Source organism: Phallusia mammillata, chromosome 1 (assembly GCF_965637545.1).
Source record: "Phallusia mammillata chromosome 1, kaPhaMamm4.hap1.1, whole genome shotgun sequence".
Lineage (NCBI taxonomy): Eukaryota > Metazoa > Chordata > Ascidiacea > Phlebobranchia > Ascidiidae > Phallusia > Phallusia mammillata.
In genome coordinates, this window is record NC_137252.1 from 510,867 (window position 1) to 531,985 (window position 21,119).

General features: G+C 35.2%; 5 protein-coding genes and 2 long non-coding RNA genes across 8 annotated transcripts; 4 read left to right on the top strand and 3 right to left on the bottom strand.

Annotated features, from left to right (window-relative positions):
- Window positions 1–47: 47 nt before the first annotated feature.
- LOC145229456 (uncharacterized) lies at window positions 48–2,130 on the bottom strand. The gene is made up of 2 exons (XR_013860450.1): window positions 2,077–2,130; window positions 48–90 (listed from the first exon to the last, which is right to left on the bottom strand). It is a non-coding gene; the product is annotated as an uncharacterized LOC145229456 (long non-coding RNA).
- LOC145229424 (uncharacterized) lies at window positions 88–3,276 on the top strand. Its single transcript, XM_080094766.1, has 5 exons — window positions 88–374; window positions 695–858; window positions 1,474–1,627; window positions 2,095–2,249; window positions 2,491–3,276. Exons 1-5 carry the CDS (start codon window positions 293–295, stop codon window positions 2,518–2,520), a joined length of 585 nt encoding a protein of 194 aa, XP_079950892.1. The 5' UTR covers window positions 88–292; the 3' UTR covers window positions 2,521–3,276.
- Window positions 2,517–4,375, top strand: LOC145229434 (uncharacterized). 2 transcript variants are annotated; one of them, XM_080094785.1, is made up of 4 exons: window positions 2,517–2,575; window positions 2,688–2,765; window positions 3,246–3,510; window positions 3,703–4,375. In XM_080094785.1, the coding sequence occupies exons 1-4, from the start codon at window positions 2,531–2,533 to the stop codon at window positions 3,783–3,785; spliced, it is 471 nt and encodes a 156-aa protein (XP_079950911.1). In that variant the 5' UTR covers window positions 2,517–2,530; the 3' UTR covers window positions 3,786–4,375. The 2 variants fall into 2 exon arrangements, with proteins under 2 accessions (XP_079950911.1, XP_079950902.1); XM_080094776.1 differs by having other exon boundaries at window positions 2,524–2,580.
- LOC145229449 (uncharacterized) lies at window positions 3,406–6,582 on the bottom strand. The gene is made up of 3 exons (XR_013860449.1): window positions 6,516–6,582; window positions 4,383–5,832; window positions 3,406–3,468 (listed from the first exon to the last, which is right to left on the bottom strand). It is a non-coding gene; the product is annotated as an uncharacterized LOC145229449 (long non-coding RNA).
- LOC145229415 (uncharacterized) lies at window positions 4,721–7,628 on the top strand. Its single transcript, XM_080094758.1, has 8 exons — window positions 4,721–4,802; window positions 4,938–5,098; window positions 5,255–5,411; window positions 5,664–5,811; window positions 6,114–6,207; window positions 6,529–6,657; window positions 6,990–7,083; window positions 7,264–7,628. Exons 1-8 carry the CDS (start codon window positions 4,721–4,723, stop codon window positions 7,332–7,334), a joined length of 936 nt encoding a protein of 311 aa, XP_079950884.1. The 3' UTR covers window positions 7,335–7,628.
- Window positions 7,629–8,261: 633 nt separating this feature from the next.
- Window positions 8,262–15,739, top strand: LOC145209013 (phospholipase B1, membrane-associated-like). Its single transcript, XM_080079262.1, has 14 exons — window positions 8,262–8,712; window positions 9,105–9,201; window positions 9,271–9,353; window positions 9,883–9,967; window positions 10,173–10,231; window positions 10,306–10,417; window positions 10,705–10,819; window positions 11,213–11,264; window positions 11,883–12,029; window positions 12,481–12,654; window positions 13,816–13,920; window positions 14,206–14,301; window positions 14,512–14,574; window positions 15,127–15,739. Exons 2-14 carry the CDS (start codon window positions 9,135–9,137, stop codon window positions 15,340–15,342), a joined length of 1,374 nt encoding a protein of 457 aa, XP_079935388.1. The 5' UTR covers window positions 8,262–8,712; window positions 9,105–9,134; the 3' UTR covers window positions 15,343–15,739.
- A 288-nt stretch (window positions 15,740–16,027) lies between these two features.
- On the bottom strand, window positions 16,028–20,198 carry LOC145239188 (uncharacterized). The gene is made up of 6 exons (XM_080102475.1): window positions 20,103–20,198; window positions 19,546–19,748; window positions 18,487–18,643; window positions 17,616–17,863; window positions 16,868–17,084; window positions 16,028–16,778 (listed from the first exon to the last, which is right to left on the bottom strand). The coding sequence occupies exons 1-6, from the start codon at window positions 20,152–20,154 to the stop codon at window positions 16,702–16,704; spliced, it is 954 nt and encodes a 317-aa protein (XP_079958601.1). The 5' UTR covers window positions 20,155–20,198; the 3' UTR covers window positions 16,028–16,701.
- Window positions 20,199–21,119: the final 921 nt, after the last annotated feature.

The following is a 21,119-nucleotide window of genomic DNA, read 5'->3' on the forward strand; positions in this document are numbered from 1 at the left end:
TACCTGGATGTTTATCAGTCTGATTGTTTTGAGTCACAAAGCAAACAAAAACTGCTGAGGTAGACCACTTTGTTTGAGTTAACAAACAGTCTGCAAAACAATGACAATAGTTATTCTGCTCAGAACCCTGTTTTACTTGAAGACATAATTGCATAGAAAAGTATACAAATAGCTAGTTTTATATTTCAAGAGCGTGGAAAATTTATGATGAGTAATTAGGAAAGCTAAGTTTGGAATAGACAGATTTAACAGAAATGTTGTATAACAATAAAACTTGACATTAAGAAAAAAAATGAGATATGCAGTTTCTGTGTTGATCATTTGTCTGGTTCTGCTGGCTGTTGCAGCCAAAGAAGTAAAGACACCTCAAAATAGTAAGTTTTATTATTGTATTTAAATGCTGCAGTAATGTTTTTTCATTGCAAAATGCTATTCATGGCTTGTTACTTTCTTAATGGATTTTCTGCTGCAATAAAGCCTGTTTGTTACATGTATGCCTAACGAACAATTCAGGCTCAACTCGTTGCAATTAGACGAAAAAAAAAACTTTCCCACCTTTGTTTGCACAGATTTTACAAACCAGGCATTAGTGTGTCAAGTAGCTTTGACACATATTTTGCAAGTCAATTTAAGATAGCAACAATACAAAAAAAAAATTTGAATAAAAATATTTCAGCTGAAAATATAATTTTAGAGCAATCAAAATGCAAGATATTGCTGCCTCAACAAATCAGTGCAACTTACAAGTTTCCCAATCAGAGAAGGTGTCATGTGCCAAGATGGAAGTTAAGGGTCCATAAGAAATATTCAGTTCGATATGTTTTCACAAACTTAGTACTGGGAAATGGATCGCTGGTGGTAAGTTTTAATATACACAGTAATAGGCCTACTGTGACCTGATGTGTGTATGGCAGTATTTCAATTTGGATTGGTTGCTTGAGGTTGAAACTTTGAAAGGTCACTTACACTGACAAGTGTTGTGGTAGATCTCTGTGCAAGTTTTGCCAAATACATTTACCAATTATTAATAGCAAAATATGAATTGAAAGTGGATATAGTGAAAATATATTGAAAAAATACTTGGTTTAAATATGCAGTCAAACTTAAGATAGAAACTTGCTAGTGTAGTGGATAAGAATTCCTATCAAGGTTTGTATCACTAGCTGAAAAAAACTCCTGCCATTTATAACAACTAAATTTATATATATATGCAACGTCTATTTTTGTTGACCAGCTTCAGTTTTTTTTAAGCTTAGTTGTTTGAACTTGTACATGTGTAAGCTTTATTGTTTAAAGTAATTACCCATAGCGCAGTAGAAAATAAGTTTATATTATTTTTTAATAAGAATTAGTCAGAATAGCCTACAAAACTTTCATAACCTTAATATCATAACCTTGCATATCAAATTTGGCACTAACCATGTCAGCAAAACTATAAAATTGCTAAAACCCAACTATTTCTTACTGCCAAAGATCCAGCAGAAGAGAAAGTCAAGACAGCGATTTGTCACCGAACATGTGATTAGCAGTAACTTGGCACAGGCAGAAGTGGTGATCAGCTCACCATACAGACACTCTATTGTGAAAGCCAGGGGTGGTGTGCAAAGTTTCAATGTAAAATATGATGGTAGGTGCTGTAAATGCAAACTCGTGTAAATAAACATTTATTTTCATGGTACATTTTGCAAACTAAATTAATTTTCTTTTTTTCAATTGACCCAAAACAAGTCGGAAAGCATAGTGTGACTAACGCAGGGGTCGGCAACCCCTGGCACGCAAGGTGTTTTTTCATGACACACCAACCGATTTATGTGTTGATATTGAAGTAAAAATTTAACCTGTTACACTGCTTGTTTATAGTTTTTATCATGCCATTGCCTTAAAATTCAGCCTTACATGCACAAAACACTTTGTATTTTCTTTATTTTTGATATCTGCTGGTACAAACCACTAAAACATTGGCACACGAGGTCATTAACACATGGAAATAACAAGTAAATTGGCACCCATCGCCTAAACGGTTGCCGACCCCTGAACTACTGGTTACTGATAACACATTACATTTAAAGTGATTACCTCAGTATACGTTTGTAGTTTTCTTCTGTCCCATGCCGGGTCCATCAGTGAGGAACGTTGCTTGTTCCGGAGGTTGGTATGCAAAGCATTCATCATGTCAGTTTGAATGTAATCAACCAGAATATTATCCAAGAAGTCCAAGATATAAGAATTTTCAAATAATCAACCTGCAGGTAAAAATCTACTCATGCGGATAAAGTGTGAACAATATAATGTTTTGATTAACAAAAAATAAAATGAACAGCAAACAAAAAATAAATGAACAGCAAACAAAAAATAAATAAAACCAAAGGCTACACGAGAGTCCTAATTTTCTTTTAAAAAAATGTTTCAAATATTTTATATTTGTTTGCTGATTTTTATTATGCTACAGTCTTTGTACATTTTTATGAATTTGACAAAAAACATTTACAGGGGAAAACAAAAATGGAGTGTGAACCCTGAGTTGGGATGCATGACATTCTCAGAACTGGAGACACTGTGTTATATACAAGACAAGGCAAGGTTTAAACAACAGCATACAGAACATTTTAAATTGTTATGCTTCGCCCAATTAGTAAATCATTTTATTAAGCATAATTAATCAAATTAAACCACAAGAATATTTTCAGGGTTGCCCTTTTTCACAATTGGAATTGCAAGGCTTCTTTTCTGAGAACCACCCCCTTCTTGTTTTGGTCCCTGCAGCGGTAAGTTTATTTAACATAAGCCAATATGTGAGTGATGCTTCTGTTATAACAGGTAGGAAACTTTTCAGCTTTACAAAAATATTCCCAATAGCACATAACTTAGCTTATTATTGTACTTTTTCCGGATCAAGTGGTATTAGCCTGAAGAATTAGTTCCAAAAAACCAATAAATGTGAATGGTTTTTAGCACCTTCAGGCATTATTAATAGCCAGGAAGACTCCTGTTGTGGGTTTAAATCCCACCACAGGCTAGATTTTCTAGTCTGTGCCTTGAGTTATGGGAGTACTTGAAAGGCGACTTGATTTGGTATCACGCCTTTAATAGGCCTGGATGCCAGCATTATATTTATATATATTAAGTAGTGCATGTTTATTGGAACAATGTGTCAAAAAACAGAATTAAGCTGTGAGAAAGACCACAAGTCAAAAAGCACAGTTTGGCAGAGCAAATATTATGTATACTTTATTTTTATGTTGCAGCCAATTGTTCATTCTCCAATTACTACACCACCTCAAGTCAATCCAGTGGTTACCAAACCTCCAGTCAATCCAGTTGTTGCAAAACCTCCAGCCAAACCAGTTGTTGCAAAAGAGTGGTCCATAGATTTTGTGGCTACAGGTCAAAAGGAATCGCCAGCATCTCCACAAGTTAACTGGGACAAGTTTTGCTTAGTGAGGCCGGTTTGCAATCGGGTTTCTGCAACTTCAAGTAAATTTGTCATAGCCAAGTGTGGTGACTTTTCAGGTAAGGATTATTGCAGTCAACTTGCTATAAGGAAATTTTGTTTTGGATTTCCAAAGTTTAACTGGGTGAAGTAAAAACATTTTACATTTTACATTTTTTTCTCTTTTTGTTGGCCTGCTTAAACTGCTTAAACCATTTGTTGCTTTTCAAATCACATATCACAGCCAACTCACTGTAACACATTTTTTTTAGCTGAAGATCCTTTGGCAAGAACCCTATGCATGGTGTGCAGATTTGTTACATTCACATGTAATAATCTCAAACTGTTTTCCTGAACAACACTGAAGCAAACAAATCTTGGCACAAGTTATGTCTGTTAAGATGGATCATGTAATGATGGTTCAATTTAGCAATTGTAAACCTGTCATTTGTTTTTGACTATGCTACAAAACACTACATTCATATTTTCCTGAGTTTCTTACCTGTTCACTTTGTAGCCAACTCAAAGTTCCTTACAGAGTAAAGTTATTTTATTTTATTGATCCAGCAAGCTTGTGTTATTTTTGCCAACTGTTGTAATTATTTTTTAATGACAAAATAATACCAGGTATAAATGTTTATTCAAATACTTAATAGTAAAGAATTTTGCTAAATAACAGAAGTTTTGAAATAAGGAAGGCAGATTGGCTTTTGAAAATAAGGAAGGCAGATTGTCAAGTACTCCTATGCAATATAAATTCATTTTAGTTTATTTTTAAATTTGAATCATGTAACAAGCTTGTATACCTCTTTTACAATTGCTGTATATATTGTGATGCAATTTAAACAAATAGTGGTAGATATTTCATGATATATTTTGATGTGTGCTATCTTACTGAATCACATTTTGTTGCGTTAAAACAAATAAAAGCAGCAAAACAAGACATATATACCTTGTATTTGTAGATCCCATCAATTTTGAGACAGTAGGTACACAAACAGTGATGATGCAGACACCCTTTCTCTATAGTCCACATTGATTGAGTAGGCAAACAATACTTTCTTGCCATCACAAAACAAATTTACTCAGCACAAATATTAGATGGTGCGTCATTATAAGTCATATTTGCACCAGAATGTGCAAAACAAGGCCTTTTCTACCTACATAAGAACAAAGCATATTTTAAAGGTATTTTAGTATTGTGGAGTACGGTAGGTTCAGGGTAGATTTAATAGGCTGACATTGGTATTGTTTTTAATAGCAATAATACTTTTACTACAAAAAATAAAAATGAGATACGTAGTTTGGATGCTAATTATTTGTCTGGCTTTGTCAGTTGTGACAGCCAAGAATGGAAGAAGACAAAAAAATAGTAAGTATTATCTTGTAACAATGGTGTATTGGTGTTAGTGCTTTTGTAATTACAAAGTGCTAATGCATGGCAAGGTGCTAATTAATTTTAAATGCTGCTTTTGTGTTGCTAACAAATGCTTAACATGTAATTCAGGCTCCAATACCTGCAAGCAAACAATCAGAAGAAAAAGTGGAAAAATTGTACTGAAAACTTCACACAGTTGCAACGCTACAGTTTATAAGCTAACATTATCCCGAAAATCTGATTTAGCTTTGACCATTTTGAAAGCAATCACTACAAATGATAAAATTTTGGTTGGTAACGACTTTGCTAGCTTTTTTTGCTTTTACTGCATGATTTTGCAAAAAAGTTATTTTCAGCATTTACTTTTTGAAAAAAAAATTTTTAATGCATAATATACATGCCGAGCTGTCATGTAGCCTAATTTCAAATTAGATAGTGTTTTAAAGATCAAAACAAAGAAGACACAAAGGCAGCCACAACGCATACAAAAAAGGATTGGTACAGTTCAAAATGTGAACATAACCGTAAAGTTCCCGAACAAATTTATTCAAATTATCATCCCAGCTTCCGTGACTAAATTTCAAGCAAAATACAAAATCCAAAGTAAGACACTAACAATAAAAGTGAACATAATAAACAAGGTTATAATTGTGAGTGAAAAAGTATCAGCTTATACAATTTAGAGTGCTTTTGGAATGTTGCACCTTCATATGCTTTGCTAGCAATTTTGAAGCTTCATGTGTTTTACCAATTTGCAAACTGTTGTATATTTTATGCTGCTTAAAAATACCCCAACTGACGTCATTTAACACAAACATTTACAAAATATAACACAGAAACATACCATCCTTTCAGAACAAAGAACAGGCAGAAAAAGGAACAGATGTAACATTAAAAACATGGAATCAGTTACCCAGCAGTGTAATTCACGGACATGTTTACTAGCATGCAAATCTCCAGAGTATATTGTTAAAAATTCAGAAGAGCAATTCGTGGAATGTGGGTATGTACCAGTGACTATAATCTAAAAAAAATGCATGGAAAAATAATTTGGACTTGTTTAGTATCATTTGAGCACAAGTTTTATACATAAACCAAAAAAGCTTTGTGCTGTAATACAGCATTACACAAACTCCATAACTGTAAAATATTTTTAATATTTTGCTAACACTGACGATATACATTTATTTTGTAACACAAGTGAAGGAAATTTACAATCATGTGACAACAACCTAATCTGAAAGCATTAATAAGCTACAACTGTTAATGCATGAGCAGTATTAAATATATCATTTTGTTTGCTAGATCAAAGCAATGGCAGAAAAAATTAAAAAGGTTGTGTATACCAAGATCTGATTTAGAGGATCTCTGCTTTCAAAATGGAGCAACAGCAAGTGAAGTGAGTTTACAGGATTAATAAAATTGCCAAGCTATTATTTCTCACATATACAAGATATATATTAAAAATAACACGATGTCAATTGCATGCTGCAGTAAATGTTTTTTTGGCAAATAAAAAAAGCATTTAGCTACTGGATATGTGATCTGCAACAATTCAACAATTTCATTTTTTAATTTGGTTTTTGGACTTAAAGTACGTTTTTACCACAACGAATACTGTATGTAGCTCTGTAGAAGCTGTTAAAAATACTCGTAAAATTCAATATAAGTGTTACAGATGGATAGTTTCTAATAAAACAAAACAACCTTTTTTATGCAGTGCCCATATGCTGTTGAGGATCTGCTGCATTTCTTCGAAACAGAAGAGGCTAATATTGGTGACTTAATCCCTGTTATGCCAACACCCCCATCCAGGATCATGTCAGATCAAATACAACATAGTCCAGAAGTAATTGAATCCCCTATACTACAAAACTCTTTAGTTACTACAAGTACCTTGTTAAAATTTTAATCTAAGGTTTCCTTTCAGGTTAGTGATATATATTTTAACGTAGGCTGCTGCGTCTTATAATGTTATGTCTTTTTATGTATCAATTTAGTTTTGCATTTGCATATTTTCAACTGCGAGGTATTTGCAGCCGTTTCCCGATTTTGTGGCAGTAGTATTGTGTAGTTTTACTGTACTGCTATGTACCATTTTCATGCCTGGTTTTAAAATTAATACAATACAATTTATCCTGTTATTAGTATGGTTGATTAGAATATACTTCTTAAATTCAGCAAAACCGTGAAATCCAGAGGATGAAGTTTTTAACAGTTGTATGTGCCACAAATGATGATGGTGATCCGTTATATAAATGTGGAAACTTCCCAGGTATGAACTGTGTTTACAAGAATACTTTTTTAGATTTTTCTAGCCTACGCCTTGTTAGTGGGTGAATGCTTGGTGGCCGGCTGATTCGGCATGGCGCCTTCAATGGGCCTGGCCTACTGTGATTTTTTTTCAAACTGTTTTATTTCTAATAAATCATACACAAAAATTTTTGTTTTTTAGAATTATACAGAAAGGGATGTCTGTATTATCGATTCTACTCTTTGGAATGCCAAACATTTACTCCACTTTAAATTGTCAACATTATCCTGAAAACAGCATGTCAACTACTAGAATAAATTTATATTGCATGCTGCGTGCACTGTACATTACATTATAACTCAAATAAATAGGTGTGCAACTGTTCTTTTACATTGTTTTAATTACCTTTGTGCATTTTTCACACTTTAGTAATTTTTTGTCACTCATGTCTGTTGCACAACCTCTTTGGGGCTATCTCAATTGGTAGCAAAGTGAAATTTAACACAAAAATATTTGAGTTTGATTTTGAGATCATAGTGCAAATAAAATGAAACATATGAATATTACTCTTCTGTGACAGCAATTTCCACGTTTTGTGTTTTACGCAGCAACAGAAAAACAACAACAGTAATTACGGTAAGTAACATTATGGTCAAATCCTGCAATTTTTCCCCCCATGCCGTTTGAAGTAGATTTTGTCCTTAACGTTAAAGTCTAACATTACCTTGCACATAAAGGCATGGAACCATTATCAATAGGTCAGCTGAAAAGAAAATTTCGCTTGCAAAACGGATTTTGCCTAAATAACACCCTTACTTTCCCGCTTTCACAATTTGTGCAAAACATCCGCAGACGATTTGGTCACGTGATTAAGAAATACGACCAAGTGGCGAAACAAATATTTTCTGTCAAAATTAGCTTGGTTTTATCTCTTGCTTTATAAAAAGAAATTAAAAATTAAAAAAAAATTGTGGGACTTAATCACCAAACAACCTAAAACAATTCGTGAAAAACATTGCGAGTTTAAATTACAAATATTTACATATGATTTCTATGCCGTAAGTATTCTGTCTTGCTGTTTGTGCGGCAGAGCTACTAACATAAGAACTCACAGGTCAGGCCTGCTAATTTCCCAAAGGTGGCGCAACGTAGCATAGGTTTTTGCTATAGCAATAACTGTTAAGTCGAGGGCAGGAACTTGGCCGAATGGTCTGGCGCGCCTGACCCATATACAGACATAAAAAAACTCGTCCCCGGGAGTGTCCTGGGTTCGAACCCCGTGAAAAAAAATTGTTAAGTCAACAAATTGCTAAGTCAGCAATTATTGCCACAGCAAAAGCCTTTGCTCTGTTGCGCCATCTTTGGGAAATTAGCAGGCCCTGACCTGTATGTTCTTGTGTTAGTAGCTCTGGCCTTTTCCACGACCTTTGACCTTGTGTCAATACATCGGTATCATTACGAGGTCGATAAACCCTTAATCTCGGAATTCCGATACATTTACTCTGAAGAGTGTGGCTATATTATTGCAGAATGTCGTAAATGTGTCGTTAAATTTGGTGCAGCTCCTAAAACCATGTTTGTAAGCTTGCAAACTCATGCATACGCGTTCCTGGTATGATCCAGTAACACGGAGCATCGGCAGGAGTATCAGTTAAGTGCTCAAGTTTCTTTTTTTCTTTTTTTGAATTATAGTTTGATTATTTACAGATAGTGCTTTCGTACTAGAAAATGCTAATTTCGGGGGGAAATAAAACGTTTGCATTCAAAAAAGTTTCTTAAACACAATAGTTTAACTCGTTTGGTAAAAACACACTACGACACAATTGTACGGTAGGACTATGTAAAATTTTATGCAGTGCAGAAAGTGGAGAGCATAATTTCCACATGTACTGAAAAATTTGATTGAAAATGAGACTTAAAAGTTTCACGTGATATCGGAAAAAATCCGTGAACAACAATTTTATTTTGTTATTTGGATCTTATTGATGATTTGATGCACAAATCTGTTAAATTGTTTCATCGAGAAATAACAATTAATACAGGCTATATAGCAAGGTTACGTTATATTCGCAATGGAGATAAGAAGTGTCTTGTGTATGCTTTGCGTCTTGCACGCGACAATGGGGAGTGGAATTGAAGGTAAATTACTTTTTATAAAGATTTATATCGCTTAAACACAAATCAGTTAAAGCACTAACGCATTTGTAGTTGTCGACGCATCTACTGATTGGACAAATTACTTGGAGAACCTTAAACTTCTTCAAACACAACTTGATGCAGACAATGACCAGGTGATTATTTTATATATTCTGGTTTTAAACGTGTGTAAATAATCTGTTTGCAAACGATGGGACAAATGTACTTAATCATGCTGCTAGTCGACACAGCCTATATGTGTAAACACAATATGGTTTGTGACGCTTCAAGTTTTCCCCAAGGCATGCTTTACAAATTGATTCTTAAATGGCCATTAAAAAAAACTTTACGTTGCAACATCAAATATCAAACGTTTAATGATGAATAACTTACGACCTCATTAGCGTCCACTGTCTATAAACCAATCAAACATGCCAAGCAAGTGAAAGTAGTAAAACGGCAGGTTTTGAGGAAGATAAAAACTTATTAAAAACGGGTTGGATGTAAAAAGTAAAATAGAGTTGAGTTTTGATCCACGTTCAGTTAGGGGCTGATCGAGTTCGTGAATGTACATCAACTTCAAAAGCAAAAACGCATGTAATCACACGATGGCTTTGCCTTTCTCGGTTGCGAAGTTTAAATAGTTTGTTTTCTAACATTGATATAACTTTATATTTCTTGCAGGTTGTTGTTCATGAAATTGGCAGAAACACGCCGAGAGAGATATTTTTTAATGTGAGTTTTGAATCTCCCCCACAAAAGAAAACTGGTAAGAATTTAAAAGGTTGCGTCGTTCCAACTTTGTTGTATTGAAATACGAGATTGGTTGTAATATTAAAAGCACGGCGTTAAAATAGTATTTAAAGAATTTCACGTTATGTTTAACTTAAACTTAAACAAGTAAAGAGCGCGCATTTTTTGGTCGGTGATAAACACTTTGCAGCAAATCAACTTAAAATATTATTTTATTTCAGTACACACTTTAACTCCACACGACATTGATGTACTCGGAGCACTTGGCGATTCATTAACGGTAAGATAAATTGGTGCAAGAAAAACATTAAGTTTTCTTGCTGGTTTCTTTCTCAACGCGGTTTCTATTTTCAGGCGGGAACTGGTGCAGGAGCGTATTATCTCCCAGGAATCGCGATTCAATTCCGCGGGATTTCATGGCTTGGTGGAGGCGACGAATCGCTTGAAACGTCGATGACATTAGCAAGTAAGTCTAAGTCCACTGAGAACACTTGCTTTGAATCGTACTACGTAAAACTTTGTTTTCGAACATTCAAACATGTCTTTTTTAATTAACAGTTAAATTTAATACAATTAGGTCACTCTATAATGAAGAAAGGAGTATTTATAAAGTGTAGTCTGGGTGGGTGTAATTGAATTAGCTTTTATGCTATTAATTGATATTCTATTCCAAGTAAAAAAAGGACAAAATCTTAATATTAAACACCTTTTCTCCCTTTGTCGTGATCTGTAAATTACAAACTTTTTACTCAGCCATCCTGCGCAAGTTCAACCCAGATATTAAAGGTTATTCGGTCGGCAACGGTCTCGGTTACGCTTCAAGGGAGGAAGATTGGTTCAATGTTGCTGTTCCTGGCGGGAGAGCTCAGTAAGATCATATTTAAAGAACAAAATTGGAACATGTACTATTACTTGACCTAAAAGCTATGACGAGTGGTGGGATTCAAATTGTTTGTCAGCTGGTTCTATCACAAAAGTCATATTTTTCAGCCGGTTCTGTCACAAAAAGTCCATTGACAGTAACCAGTAATGGTAAGCGGTTCGCTGATCTCATAAAATTTCGTGAGACGGTTTTATAGAACCGGTGTGAACCGGCTGAATCCCACCACTGGCCAAGACACATTTGACAGAAGTTTTGTGAATTTTGGATTTAGAAACACTTTAGAAACACAAGTTCAAAGCAGTACTCCGCATTTTATACTTTGCAATAAAATACTGTATGTCACAAATGGATGTTTACTTATATTTGCTTTTTCATCAGTGACATGTTGGACCAAGCACAGAACCTTGTGAATTTGCTGAAAAATGACTCGGTAAGCCTGGTTGCTTGTGACAAAGCATTAGATCAGGGGTTCTTAACCAGGGGTGCACGCACCCCCAAGGGGTGCGGGAACTGTTCCTAGGGAGTGCGGGGAGTCTGAATCATTAAGGTTGGTTAGGTCTATTATATATAAATGCAAAAACCCAGCGGGGTGCGAAAATTGGTTGGTAATTGGAAAGGGGTGCGAAAATTGGTTGCTGATTGGTAAGGGGTGCAGCAAGGAAAAAAGGTTAAGAACCACTGCATTAGATAGATTTAGGTCAGCGGTTCTCAAACTGAGGTATGCGGTCCCTTAGAGTTCCGCCACGGGATTTCAGAGGGACCGCGAGGAGCTTTATTTCAATGTTCTGAGAACAAGACGTTTTAGGGCTGTTAGGCATTAGGTTAATTTCAGCAACTAGCTAGTTAGTTAATTTACATTTTGAAATTACGGACACAGAACGTGAAGTCAAGTCCGAATTAGGCCCGTTTGATACAAAAACCAAAGTCCAAACCCGGCACGACTTACAACTCTGGTTTAACAAATGACCAACAAGTTAACTTTATCCAACACCACATACCCATCATAGTAACAAGCAAATCAAACCATTTAAGCTTTGTTATTTTCCAGAGAACAAGTTTTGAGAACGACTGGAAGTTAATTTCCATCTTCATCGGCGGCAATGATCTGTGCGCAATTGGTAATGATCCAAATCGTACAACTGCTGAAGCTTACGTGGGAGACATTAAGAAGGCCCTGGATTTGTTTCAAGCCGAAGTAATTGCTTTTGCTTGTTTGGTAGTTATTACCGAAAGCAGGAAATAGAAATGTGACACGTTGACAACAGCGTCACCATTCTGTTGTTACCTTATATCACTCCAATATATTGTTTTATTAGAACTTACCCTTTTTTTACCATTCTACAATATGTGTTAGTGAGTGGTCTCTGTATTACTAGAACACTGTACATTGATCCATTCATAAGTTTTGTAAGAAGCATGCTTGTCCCAATTGATCTCGAAACAGGCATGCTTTATTTCTTAACGTTGGCAGATGTTCAAGTCCATCAGCATTGGTGTCGTTTATGTCCATTTGTGCTACAACGTTTCTTTGCTATGAGTCAAGTTTGTTTAGCCCAGTTAAACAAAACGTTGCAGATAAAAAAAATGCTGAAATATTTACCAAGCATGAGGTTAAACCCTTCGTTTATTGTTTGTTCCACTCGTAGGTTCCACGCACAATTGTCCAAGTGATTCAAATTCTCGAAATCTATCTTCTTCCTCAAGTCGCCGACGCCGACAACGCGTATCCCCTTTGTGGCGTCACACAACAGTTGTTCTGTGGTTACGTGGCGAGCGGTAGAAATGATGATGAATTGAAGAGAATCAATAGAGATTATCAAGTTAGTTGCAATGAGAATCAAAACTAAATTAGCACTTTGACTTAATTGTGCATCATGTGGCTGTAAGCTTAAGGTGGGTTCGGTTAAGTTTGTTTGAACTAAGTTTAAGATATATTACTTGTATAATTTACAACTTACCAACAGAGATCTGACGAAACTTCAAAAGTTACACGTTTTGAGACGAGGAAAATCTACTAACACCATAACTCATGCAGCCGCACATTTAGCTATTTTTTTATAGTTGGCGCAAAGAGCACAAATCATATTGAAAACGATATGTCTCAAAATGTGCCTACGGTTAAGCCTTTAGGGTTGGGGTTAGGTATTATTATTAAAAATTCAATGAAACTAATCTAAAAAAATAGTTCTTAATGTAAACGTAATATAATGTATAGTTTATTTTTGCTGTGTTTTTGTTCCAACTACGGCCTTGAATTATTTGCCTAAATGCGAAGAACAAAAATTATAATCATCTACACGAATAAAATCAAATCCTCATTTAGTGAGTTAAAATGTCAAACGGCGTGATTTAGCGAAATTCGCTTGTGTACTGAAACACTCGTGCAATAATGTTTACATTCGCATAAATATCGTGGTTTTATTGCTCGTCCACGCTTTACGACCAGAATTGGTGCCTGGTACACGACAAGCTGTCCATACTATGCGTTGGAAAGCAGGTATATGATTTGCGGTGAATGTTGGGGCAAGTGGTACAGTTTGCCATAAAGTAACCCCAAATGTCTTATTATAGCATTAACGTTTGCATGACAAGAAAAAAAGATGTAGGCTACTTTTTAAACGCTTAACTACCTTATGTAGGCTAGTTTAGTTACATGGTGGTAAAGGAAGTTAAGTTTTTGTAGGAAACTTGTTAAAATATAAGTTGACCATAGCGTGCAAATGGCTTAAGCACAAAAACCTATTCATTTTCAAAGACAAAGCTTTTAAAGAGAAAAATAACGGTCCAAAGAGACCAAAAAAATCTCTTCGCTTTATTATTCAAACGGGTGTAACTGATGTGCCCCCTTATATCACTGATGGTGGCATGAGCATTTGCCTAAACGCTTGAACAATAAAGCATGTCGTTGCACCTTTAGTTTTTAACAGATTAACAATTAACAAATATTATCAGAAATGCTTGAATTTATTTGTTGGTTGTAGATTCAACTGGCAGAATTGATTGACAGCGGAGTTTATGATGAACGTGACGACTTTACTGTTGTTCTGCAGCCGTTTTTCGAAAACACAGTCCTTCCGGTGACCGAGGTATGGCTATATTTCACCACTTGTTGTCGTTAAAGAGCAAAAAAGTCTTCTATTTTCTACATATTATCGAATTACGTTGAAACATTAATAAGGAATTAAGTATTGAAGATTGGGTAAAAAATGATAAACTGAAACCAGCACTAAAATTTTATGATAGATTATTTTAAAGATTGTCTGATTCGTTTCGTTATTCAGAATGAACCCTATTAAAACCTTTTAGCTTGTTTTCAAAATCAGTGTTTTCTGGTCAAGTTAAGCTTAAGCCAACGGTGTTTTGATTTCCAGGATGGCAAAGTGGACGCGAGTTTTTTTGCACCGGATTGTTTCCACTTCAGTTCGAAAGGACATGCAATGGGAGCGCTGAATGTTTGGAACAACATGGTGAGTAGTTTCACGTTTCCGTGTTTATGATGCAATAAAGCTGCATGTTTATTGCGTCACAACAAACACTGTTGGCTTGTGACGTAATACTTGGAATGGAATACCATCTTTGTTCATATGTCACTTATCATCTGTTGATTGATTAATTTTGCAAAATATCAAAATATGTAAAGGCATACATTGCTTTTCAAAAGTCAATGTTTTTTCCAGATGGAACCGATCGGCGAAAAAGCAAAAGAATGGTCCATTAGCGACCTCAAGTGTCCAACGGTGGTATGTTATTTAACTTGAGGAAGTTTAGGAAATTTACTGTTTCGGTTTGAAACTGTTTCGAAACTGGCGTGATTTGGAAAAAACATGTTTTGGATAAATTTCGAAACCAGTTGTACAAACAACACTGCTTCATTTCATTATGAATTTTATTTTAAATACTTGCACGGTTCCTTGGAAGCCTGTTGATGGGCTAGAAACTGTCAAATACTTAAATCCCACAATGGTTAATCTAATAGATCGAAACTCTACGACGTTTTTGTTTTCATCAACTTTAAGTCTTATACCAAGTTTGTAGAGCTCATCTGGCAAATGTAATTTTATTCCAACGTTTCAACGTCCTATACAGGTCGCCTTCATCAGGGAATTTTCTCCTTTGTTTATCGTGCACTGTACTAGTTGCATTCAGTGTTATTTACCCTGATGAAGGCGACCTGTATAGGACGTCGAAACGTCGGTATAAAAATACAATTGCCAAAAGAGTTCTATAAACTTGATATAATGCCCGGGAGCAATAGCTTATATATTTAAGTCTTCTACTTTTAACCGTTTCAGGACAACCCTTACATATTTACGAGCGGAAACAGTCATTCAACCAAGCATAGAAATCGTCAACAACGTGACGTCAAAGCCGAGTATGCTGAGTCACCGTGTATTTATGAGGATTGCAACAAAATGCCTTCCTGGGTTTCGGGGGTGATTATTGCCCTTGTGGTTGTCATGGCAATAGAATCGTTTCTTATGTTCGTGGTACACAAGGTCAAACACTGACCTTGTAATAATTTGTTTCGTTCGCCTTACACCGAATAACATTATGAAAAATGCACAAAAGAGTGTTTGAAAAACAAATGTCCATTTGACTAATTTCTATGTTTTAAAACACCGTTTGTCTTGCGTTACCAGGAGCAATTCTTTGCATATTCTTTCGTATCATACTTGTCCGTAGCATTTCTGTGCATAAATTGTCAAAACATACAGGTGGTAGTAATCCTGAATTCTAAAAAATGTTTTGCTAATTTTTTGGTCTCATGATTATATGACCAATTCAACAATACCGTAAAAGAAGTTACATTTGATAAGTTTTATTTTATGCGCGGCAACGATCTTAAATGTTGTTGATTGTCAGAATGAAAGTGTTAAAATACAAGGAAGTTCAGATTTTAATTAAGCCGCTTCTCAAACTTGTTTATATTACGTCATTCATCCAATATTTGAATCTTGCCACAAGAACTTGTTGATTTTAGTTTGCGAAATGCTTCATGCTAATTAAGTGACATTTCAATTTCCTTTAAATAAGGATATGTCTGACTATTGATGGATTGCTGTATGTCAACATACTGACAATGTATTCGCGATTAATTACATGACGTCATCTGTTTGTTTGTCATTCCCGAAAATGCTTTACGTCAATTGTCAGAAAGTGTTAAACTCTTCTTTTGATGAATTTATTTTTTTGCCGCAAACCAAACATCAAGAAATAAAAACAAGTTTCAATACAGGTAGAACTTTGAGGACAATATTGTACAGAACTTATATAGTTTTAACAAACATAGTTATAACTTACTACATCATGGGTAGATGCAATCCTTGGCACGTGTGATAAAGATAACACGCAAAGTAATTTATGGACTCATATTACAACATTGTTTAATAAACCAAATACATTCCATGTAGCAAGTTAGTTATGGTTTTATAGTATTAAAAACGTAGCCCAATTAAGCTAGCAAATATAATCTACCTGAATAATTTAACATTTGATCATCTCTACTACAACTTAAAATAAAACAGGGGCCCGCAAACTTTTTTGCACTATGGACCCACTAACACTGAAACTTTATCGCGGACCAGCTGCATTTAATAATGTTATTGCAACTTTGACTCAATGAGAACTATGAGCTTGTTTTGTCGCAACAAGACGCCCCTATACCTAGAAATTATGTTTTAAAGCATTTAACCCCAAAAGCATAAGGGACAGTGGTTGCCAACCACTGGTTTAATACGTGCGGAAACTCATGCATATTAACAAAACAAGTAAAATTGGCACTCGTGTTCAGAATGTTGATGAAATTGCTCTGATGTAATCTTAAAACCACTTGTGGTGACGTATATACATTTGACGTCATTAAGGGCTTATCGTTCGTAGACTTGAAGTTTTCCTTTACATCGGAACACGCAGCGACAATAGAGACAAACCCATTTGTAGTTGCCTGGAACATGATGGTGAAATTAAAGATTGAGTAACTTATAGGCTAATTGTCACGAGAATGATTAATTCTTTCCCTGTTATTTCACTTACGCATTATTCCACAATCTGGTGCGTACACACCACCGCGTCGGTGGCAGAGATGCTTCTTACAAAACTCCCCGAGTTCGCTGCTTCTTCCAGGGTCAACTTTTTTCTCCTTCAATATTTTTTCCAAACCTTTCCATTCACCCAAGTCTTCCACACTGGCGTTCACTGGGTTGGATTCGTAATATGAAACCATTTCATCAACCGAATACGGGCAGTTGTCCTGTTGGAAAATGACAAATTTGTCTACATTTGGAGGTGGCTATTAACGTATTTATAACAAAGTGTAGCTGCAGCGCGTTTTGGTGTTATTCAACCAATTGTGCCCTTCATTATTTTGCGCTCCATAACGTTTTAACGTTGCGCAGCGATTTCCAGCTTGGTGATTGTTTTAGTGCAATTGTGTCGCTATGTTCACCAAGCGAAATAAATTTAACTCTTTTTAGGGTAATACTTGCGTTGAAAAACTATTGAAGTAAATTCGCTTTTCATTTTGTTCCACATTAATGGTAAATTAAAATAAGATTCATGAAAAACATTAAGTCAAGCTGGAAGATTCTAGTTTAAAGTTCAAAGTATTAAAGTAAAAAAGAACAAGTTTGGTTATTACGTTTAATGTGTTTTCATCAAACGACAATACCTTTCATTTTCTAAATGATGACAATGATTACAGTGGAATGAATTTATCTCGTTGAACAAAAGGTTTTATTTTATAGGGTTCACTAAAGAAAAAAAAATAACACATTCAACTTACTGTTCCGTTTTGCTGGCAATCTTCAAGTATTTCCGGATCAATTTCGCATTTTTCCATCTCAGTAAATTTACTGTCCACGCATCGGGCAACCGTTTCATTGGTTTCAGCGCTCCTTATATATCCGTAACTGCAGTTGGTCTGGCATTCCCGTGCGTAGCCATGCGTGACGTTGAGACAAGACTCGACAATCGTGTTGTTCGAATTGGCTGTTATTGCTGTGACGTCACAATGATTTCTGGTGTCGATGACTGGATATAATTTGTCGGTTTGTAATTTGTATGCTATAGAGTAGCTTGTTGGTTGTTACGTTATTGTGGCTGACAAAAAAAAGTGAAATAAAGTTTTTTAAACATTTCTATACACATCGCGTTAAACACTACCTTAAAACCACAAAATTGCAAATACCAATTGTTTATGTATTTATCTGCTTCTTTTTTCCTGTCTGAAAATATATCTAACAAGAAACAAACAAGCCAGTATATTTGTGTAAAACATCTCGTTTCGACAGCAACTTTGTGTCATTCTCAAATGAGTAAATGACAAACCAAGCAGGGCGTAAAACCAGTACAAGCAGCAAAAAAGGCGAGAAACAAGCGCAATTGGCAGGTAAAAAAATGTCACATTTTTTGAAACCGTGAATTGTGTACCTAAGCACATTGAAATATATCTATTTGACACTTTTTCGGTTTTTTTTAAAATACGATTTAAATTTGTATTCGTTTTCATTTTTTCAATGTTCAAAAAGAAGATGCCTTCATATTACTGATGATGGCATGAGCATTTGCCGAAACGTTTGAAATATAAAGCATGTCGCTTTTTACGTCTATTTGGGCCGGTTATTTTTACCAAAAAGAAGAATGTTCCAACTTACATTGATACGATGCGAAGAAACCTGTTCCTCTGCTGTAATAATCAGAAACAAACCGAAGACGGACTCTGTTAGTCTTTGATATGAAAGTGAATGGGGTTTCAGGAAAGCCATAGAAATAATGCGGTTTCGGATTTAATGATTTGCGTCCATCGAAAATCTGAAAACAGAACGAGTTGCCAAAAAAGTTTATAACGAGCCAGCTTTTAAAGATATTTATTAAAAATTTTGTTTAACGTGGCATAAAAGTTTTTTGTTGAAAACTTGGGGATTTGATGCATGTGCTAATGACAATGCTTTCTTTTAAGCAACTAAAGTTTTGAAAAGGTATATTTTTAAAAACGGTCCGCAGTACAAAAAAGATTGCCGACCCTTGATTTAGGAGACTTTAAAGAATCGTAAAGTAACTTACTTAAAATTGTTTTGTTGGACGAACCAGTAAGCTCTAAATCATGTTGCTTTTACAAACAGCCAATAGTCATTTTTTTACCATGGCAAAATAAGTAACCCTAAACTTTCCGAATAAAAAATTAAACTTTTCGAATAAAACATCCAACAACGTTTGCCGTTCAACCAGTCACATGTCACTTCTCACGATCCAGCCCATCCTGTCGTAATTTGCAAGTCACGTTTCCTATCATCACGAATTAACACATCACGTCAGCAGTACGTTTAACTGACCAGACAATAGTTGCAAACTTCAGCAACAAACTCATCAGGTCATTCTATTTGGTTGTTAGGTTGTATTTAGTCTACAAACTATTTTGCACGAACTTTTTGTTTCAAAATTGCCATTTTTTTCTACCTCCATCTTTGATATGTGGTAAAATTTGACTTCAAAGCATTTTGGTAACTGCCCGAATCAAATTATTGATCTTCCAAATAGGTTTTTAATTTTACTTCATTGTAATCGACTTTATTTTAACATTGAAACTTCTGTGTTGGTGTAAATTTATTCTCAAATCAAATTTGCCGGAAGCGAACTTTTTAATTAATCTGAAATGACCTAACGAATTTATTAGTTACAAATTTTACAAACAATCGTGATTCAAATCAACTTACCCTGACGTAATCAGTGAGTTTGTCATTAATCTTGTCCTGAGTATTAAAGTTGATGAAAGTCAACGCTACAATGTAACCATCCGGAGGTCTGAATGAATAATGACATTTCTGGTTGTCCTTGTAGAAGAATGGATATCCGGGACTGGAAAAGTAGCCTCCTTCAAGATTGGTCATCTTCTGCAACTTGCACTGGCCCGCCGTGGCTGCACACAAAACTGAACTTTGTATATGTTTCAAAGTTATCAAATGAAAATATTCAAATCCGAATGAAACATGTTAATGTTTAGGCACGTTTTGCTATTGTTACCATCAGGTGAATAAACACACTTGTACTTTTCTGATTTAAATACAAGTGTACTAAAGTTTAAGACGTTAATAACATATTTTTGTGAAATGATATAGTGCTTTGTTATATTAGAACGCTATGATGAAGCTTTTAACGACATAACAATTGTAAGTGGTTTATGCATTCTAAGTACTTTTTTATTCTTACTATTTTGTAAAAAAAACATGCAAATAATGAACGCTTGATATTATACCAAACAAGGCAGACTTACCTTGTGCAATAAACGAAACCAAAAATAAACTGACCAAAACTATTCTTAACATATTAATTGTTGTTTTGATCGAGCCACTAATTCCAACCAAGCAACACGACAATTGCGACTGACTACTGGATGTTTTGACCAACCAGCTTTTATCAAGCCTTGATTCCTTTTTCATTAAATATGATAACTGCAGTGGGTGGTCGTGCTGCCAGTGTTAGGCATGGAAGTAGTTTCGGTTGCGTAGTAAAATCGTGAAATTACAATTGTTTTGGTAATTTGTTTTTCTATGTGAGAAATTTCATGCATGTTGAGTTGGACAAGGTTCAGGGTTTTACGGTGCTTTGTTGACTCAACATTTTTGTGGGCATTTTTAAATAATAAGTTTGTGGGTATTTTTGCTAGTTGAGCTAATGGTGGTTCGAACCTGCCGTGTTTGGCGTTTCGTGTACAAGTTACAAACCGTCTCCAGGCGTTTTGATTGGTAAATGGTGGTTGGGTACTTCGTACTTTTGCAAATTGCGAGCAATATAGCGAAAGGGCTATCCAGTGGTTCTCAAACTGTGCGTCGCGACGCCCTGGTGCATCGTTTCAATTTTCCAAGGGCGTCACAGAATAGTTTCGTTTCGTGTCTTTTTGTTGTTGTATCAATAAACACAACTTTAATAATAAGTTTCCTCATTAACTTTTATTTGCTGGTGCGTCGCAGGTCAAGAAAACTTTTCCAGAGGCGTCACAACAAAAAAGTTTGAGAACTACTGGGCGATACTATACTCGTTAGCGCTCTCTAGCAGGTTAAGCAATCGCAACAAAAACACACACACACATTTTAATGCAATCGCTAACATTGTTACTTAAATGTGTTTACAAAAAACTTTAAGTTAATGATTGCGCGTATGAATTTTTCACGTTCAAAATTAAATTTTAGGATGATCTATTTGTTAAAAAAAGGAACATTAAAATAGAAATCATTTTTGTTGCGAAAATGGGACTACCCTGGGGTCGCGGATTAGTCACAAACTTTTCTGC

Coding starts and splice junctions, on each gene's coding strand:
- LOC145229434 (XM_080094776.1), top strand. CDS start 2,527: ATGCATGACATTCTCAGAACTGGAGACACTGTGTTATATACAAGACAA. Junction 2,581..2,687: donor TATATACAAGACAAGGCAAG/GTTTAAACAACA, acceptor GAATATTTTCAG/GGTTGCCCTTTTTCACAATT. Junction 2,766..3,245: donor TTGTTTTGGTCCCTGCAGCG/GTAAGTTTATTT, acceptor TTTATGTTGCAG/CCAATTGTTCATTCTCCAAT.
- LOC145209013 (XM_080079262.1), top strand. CDS start 9,135: ATGGAGATAAGAAGTGTCTTGTGTATGCTTTGCGTCTTGCACGCGACA. Junction 9,354..9,882: donor TTGATGCAGACAATGACCAG/GTGATTATTTTA, acceptor TATTTCTTGCAG/GTTGTTGTTCATGAAATTGG. Junction 10,232..10,305: donor CACTTGGCGATTCATTAACG/GTAAGATAAATT, acceptor TTCTATTTTCAG/GCGGGAACTGGTGCAGGAGC.
- LOC145229415 (XM_080094758.1), top strand. CDS start 4,721: ATGAGATACGTAGTTTGGATGCTAATTATTTGTCTGGCTTTGTCAGTT. Junction 5,412..5,663: donor AGCAAAATACAAAATCCAAA/GTAAGACACTAA, acceptor CCATCCTTTCAG/AACAAAGAACAGGCAGAAAA. Junction 6,208..6,528: donor ATGGAGCAACAGCAAGTGAA/GTGAGTTTACAG, acceptor TTTTTTATGCAG/TGCCCATATGCTGTTGAGGA.
- LOC145239188 (XM_080102475.1), bottom strand. CDS start 20,154: ATGTTAAGAATAGTTTTGGTCAGTTTATTTTTGGTTTCGTTTATTGCA. Junction 19,749..20,102: donor GGTTTCGTTTATTGCACAAG/GTAAGTCTGCCT, acceptor TTTTGTGTGCAG/CCACGGCGGGCCAGTGCAAG. Junction 18,644..19,545: donor AACTCACTGATTACGTCAGG/GTAAGTTGATTT, acceptor TTCTGTTTTCAG/ATTTTCGATGGACGCAAATC.
- LOC145229424 (XM_080094766.1), top strand. CDS start 293: ATGAGATATGCAGTTTCTGTGTTGATCATTTGTCTGGTTCTGCTGGCT. Junction 1,628..2,094: donor TTTCAATGTAAAATATGATG/GTAGGTGCTGTA, acceptor ATACGTTTGTAG/TTTTCTTCTGTCCCATGCCG. Junction 2,250..2,490: donor TTCAAATAATCAACCTGCAG/GTAAAAATCTAC, acceptor AAACATTTACAG/GGGAAAACAAAAATGGAGTG.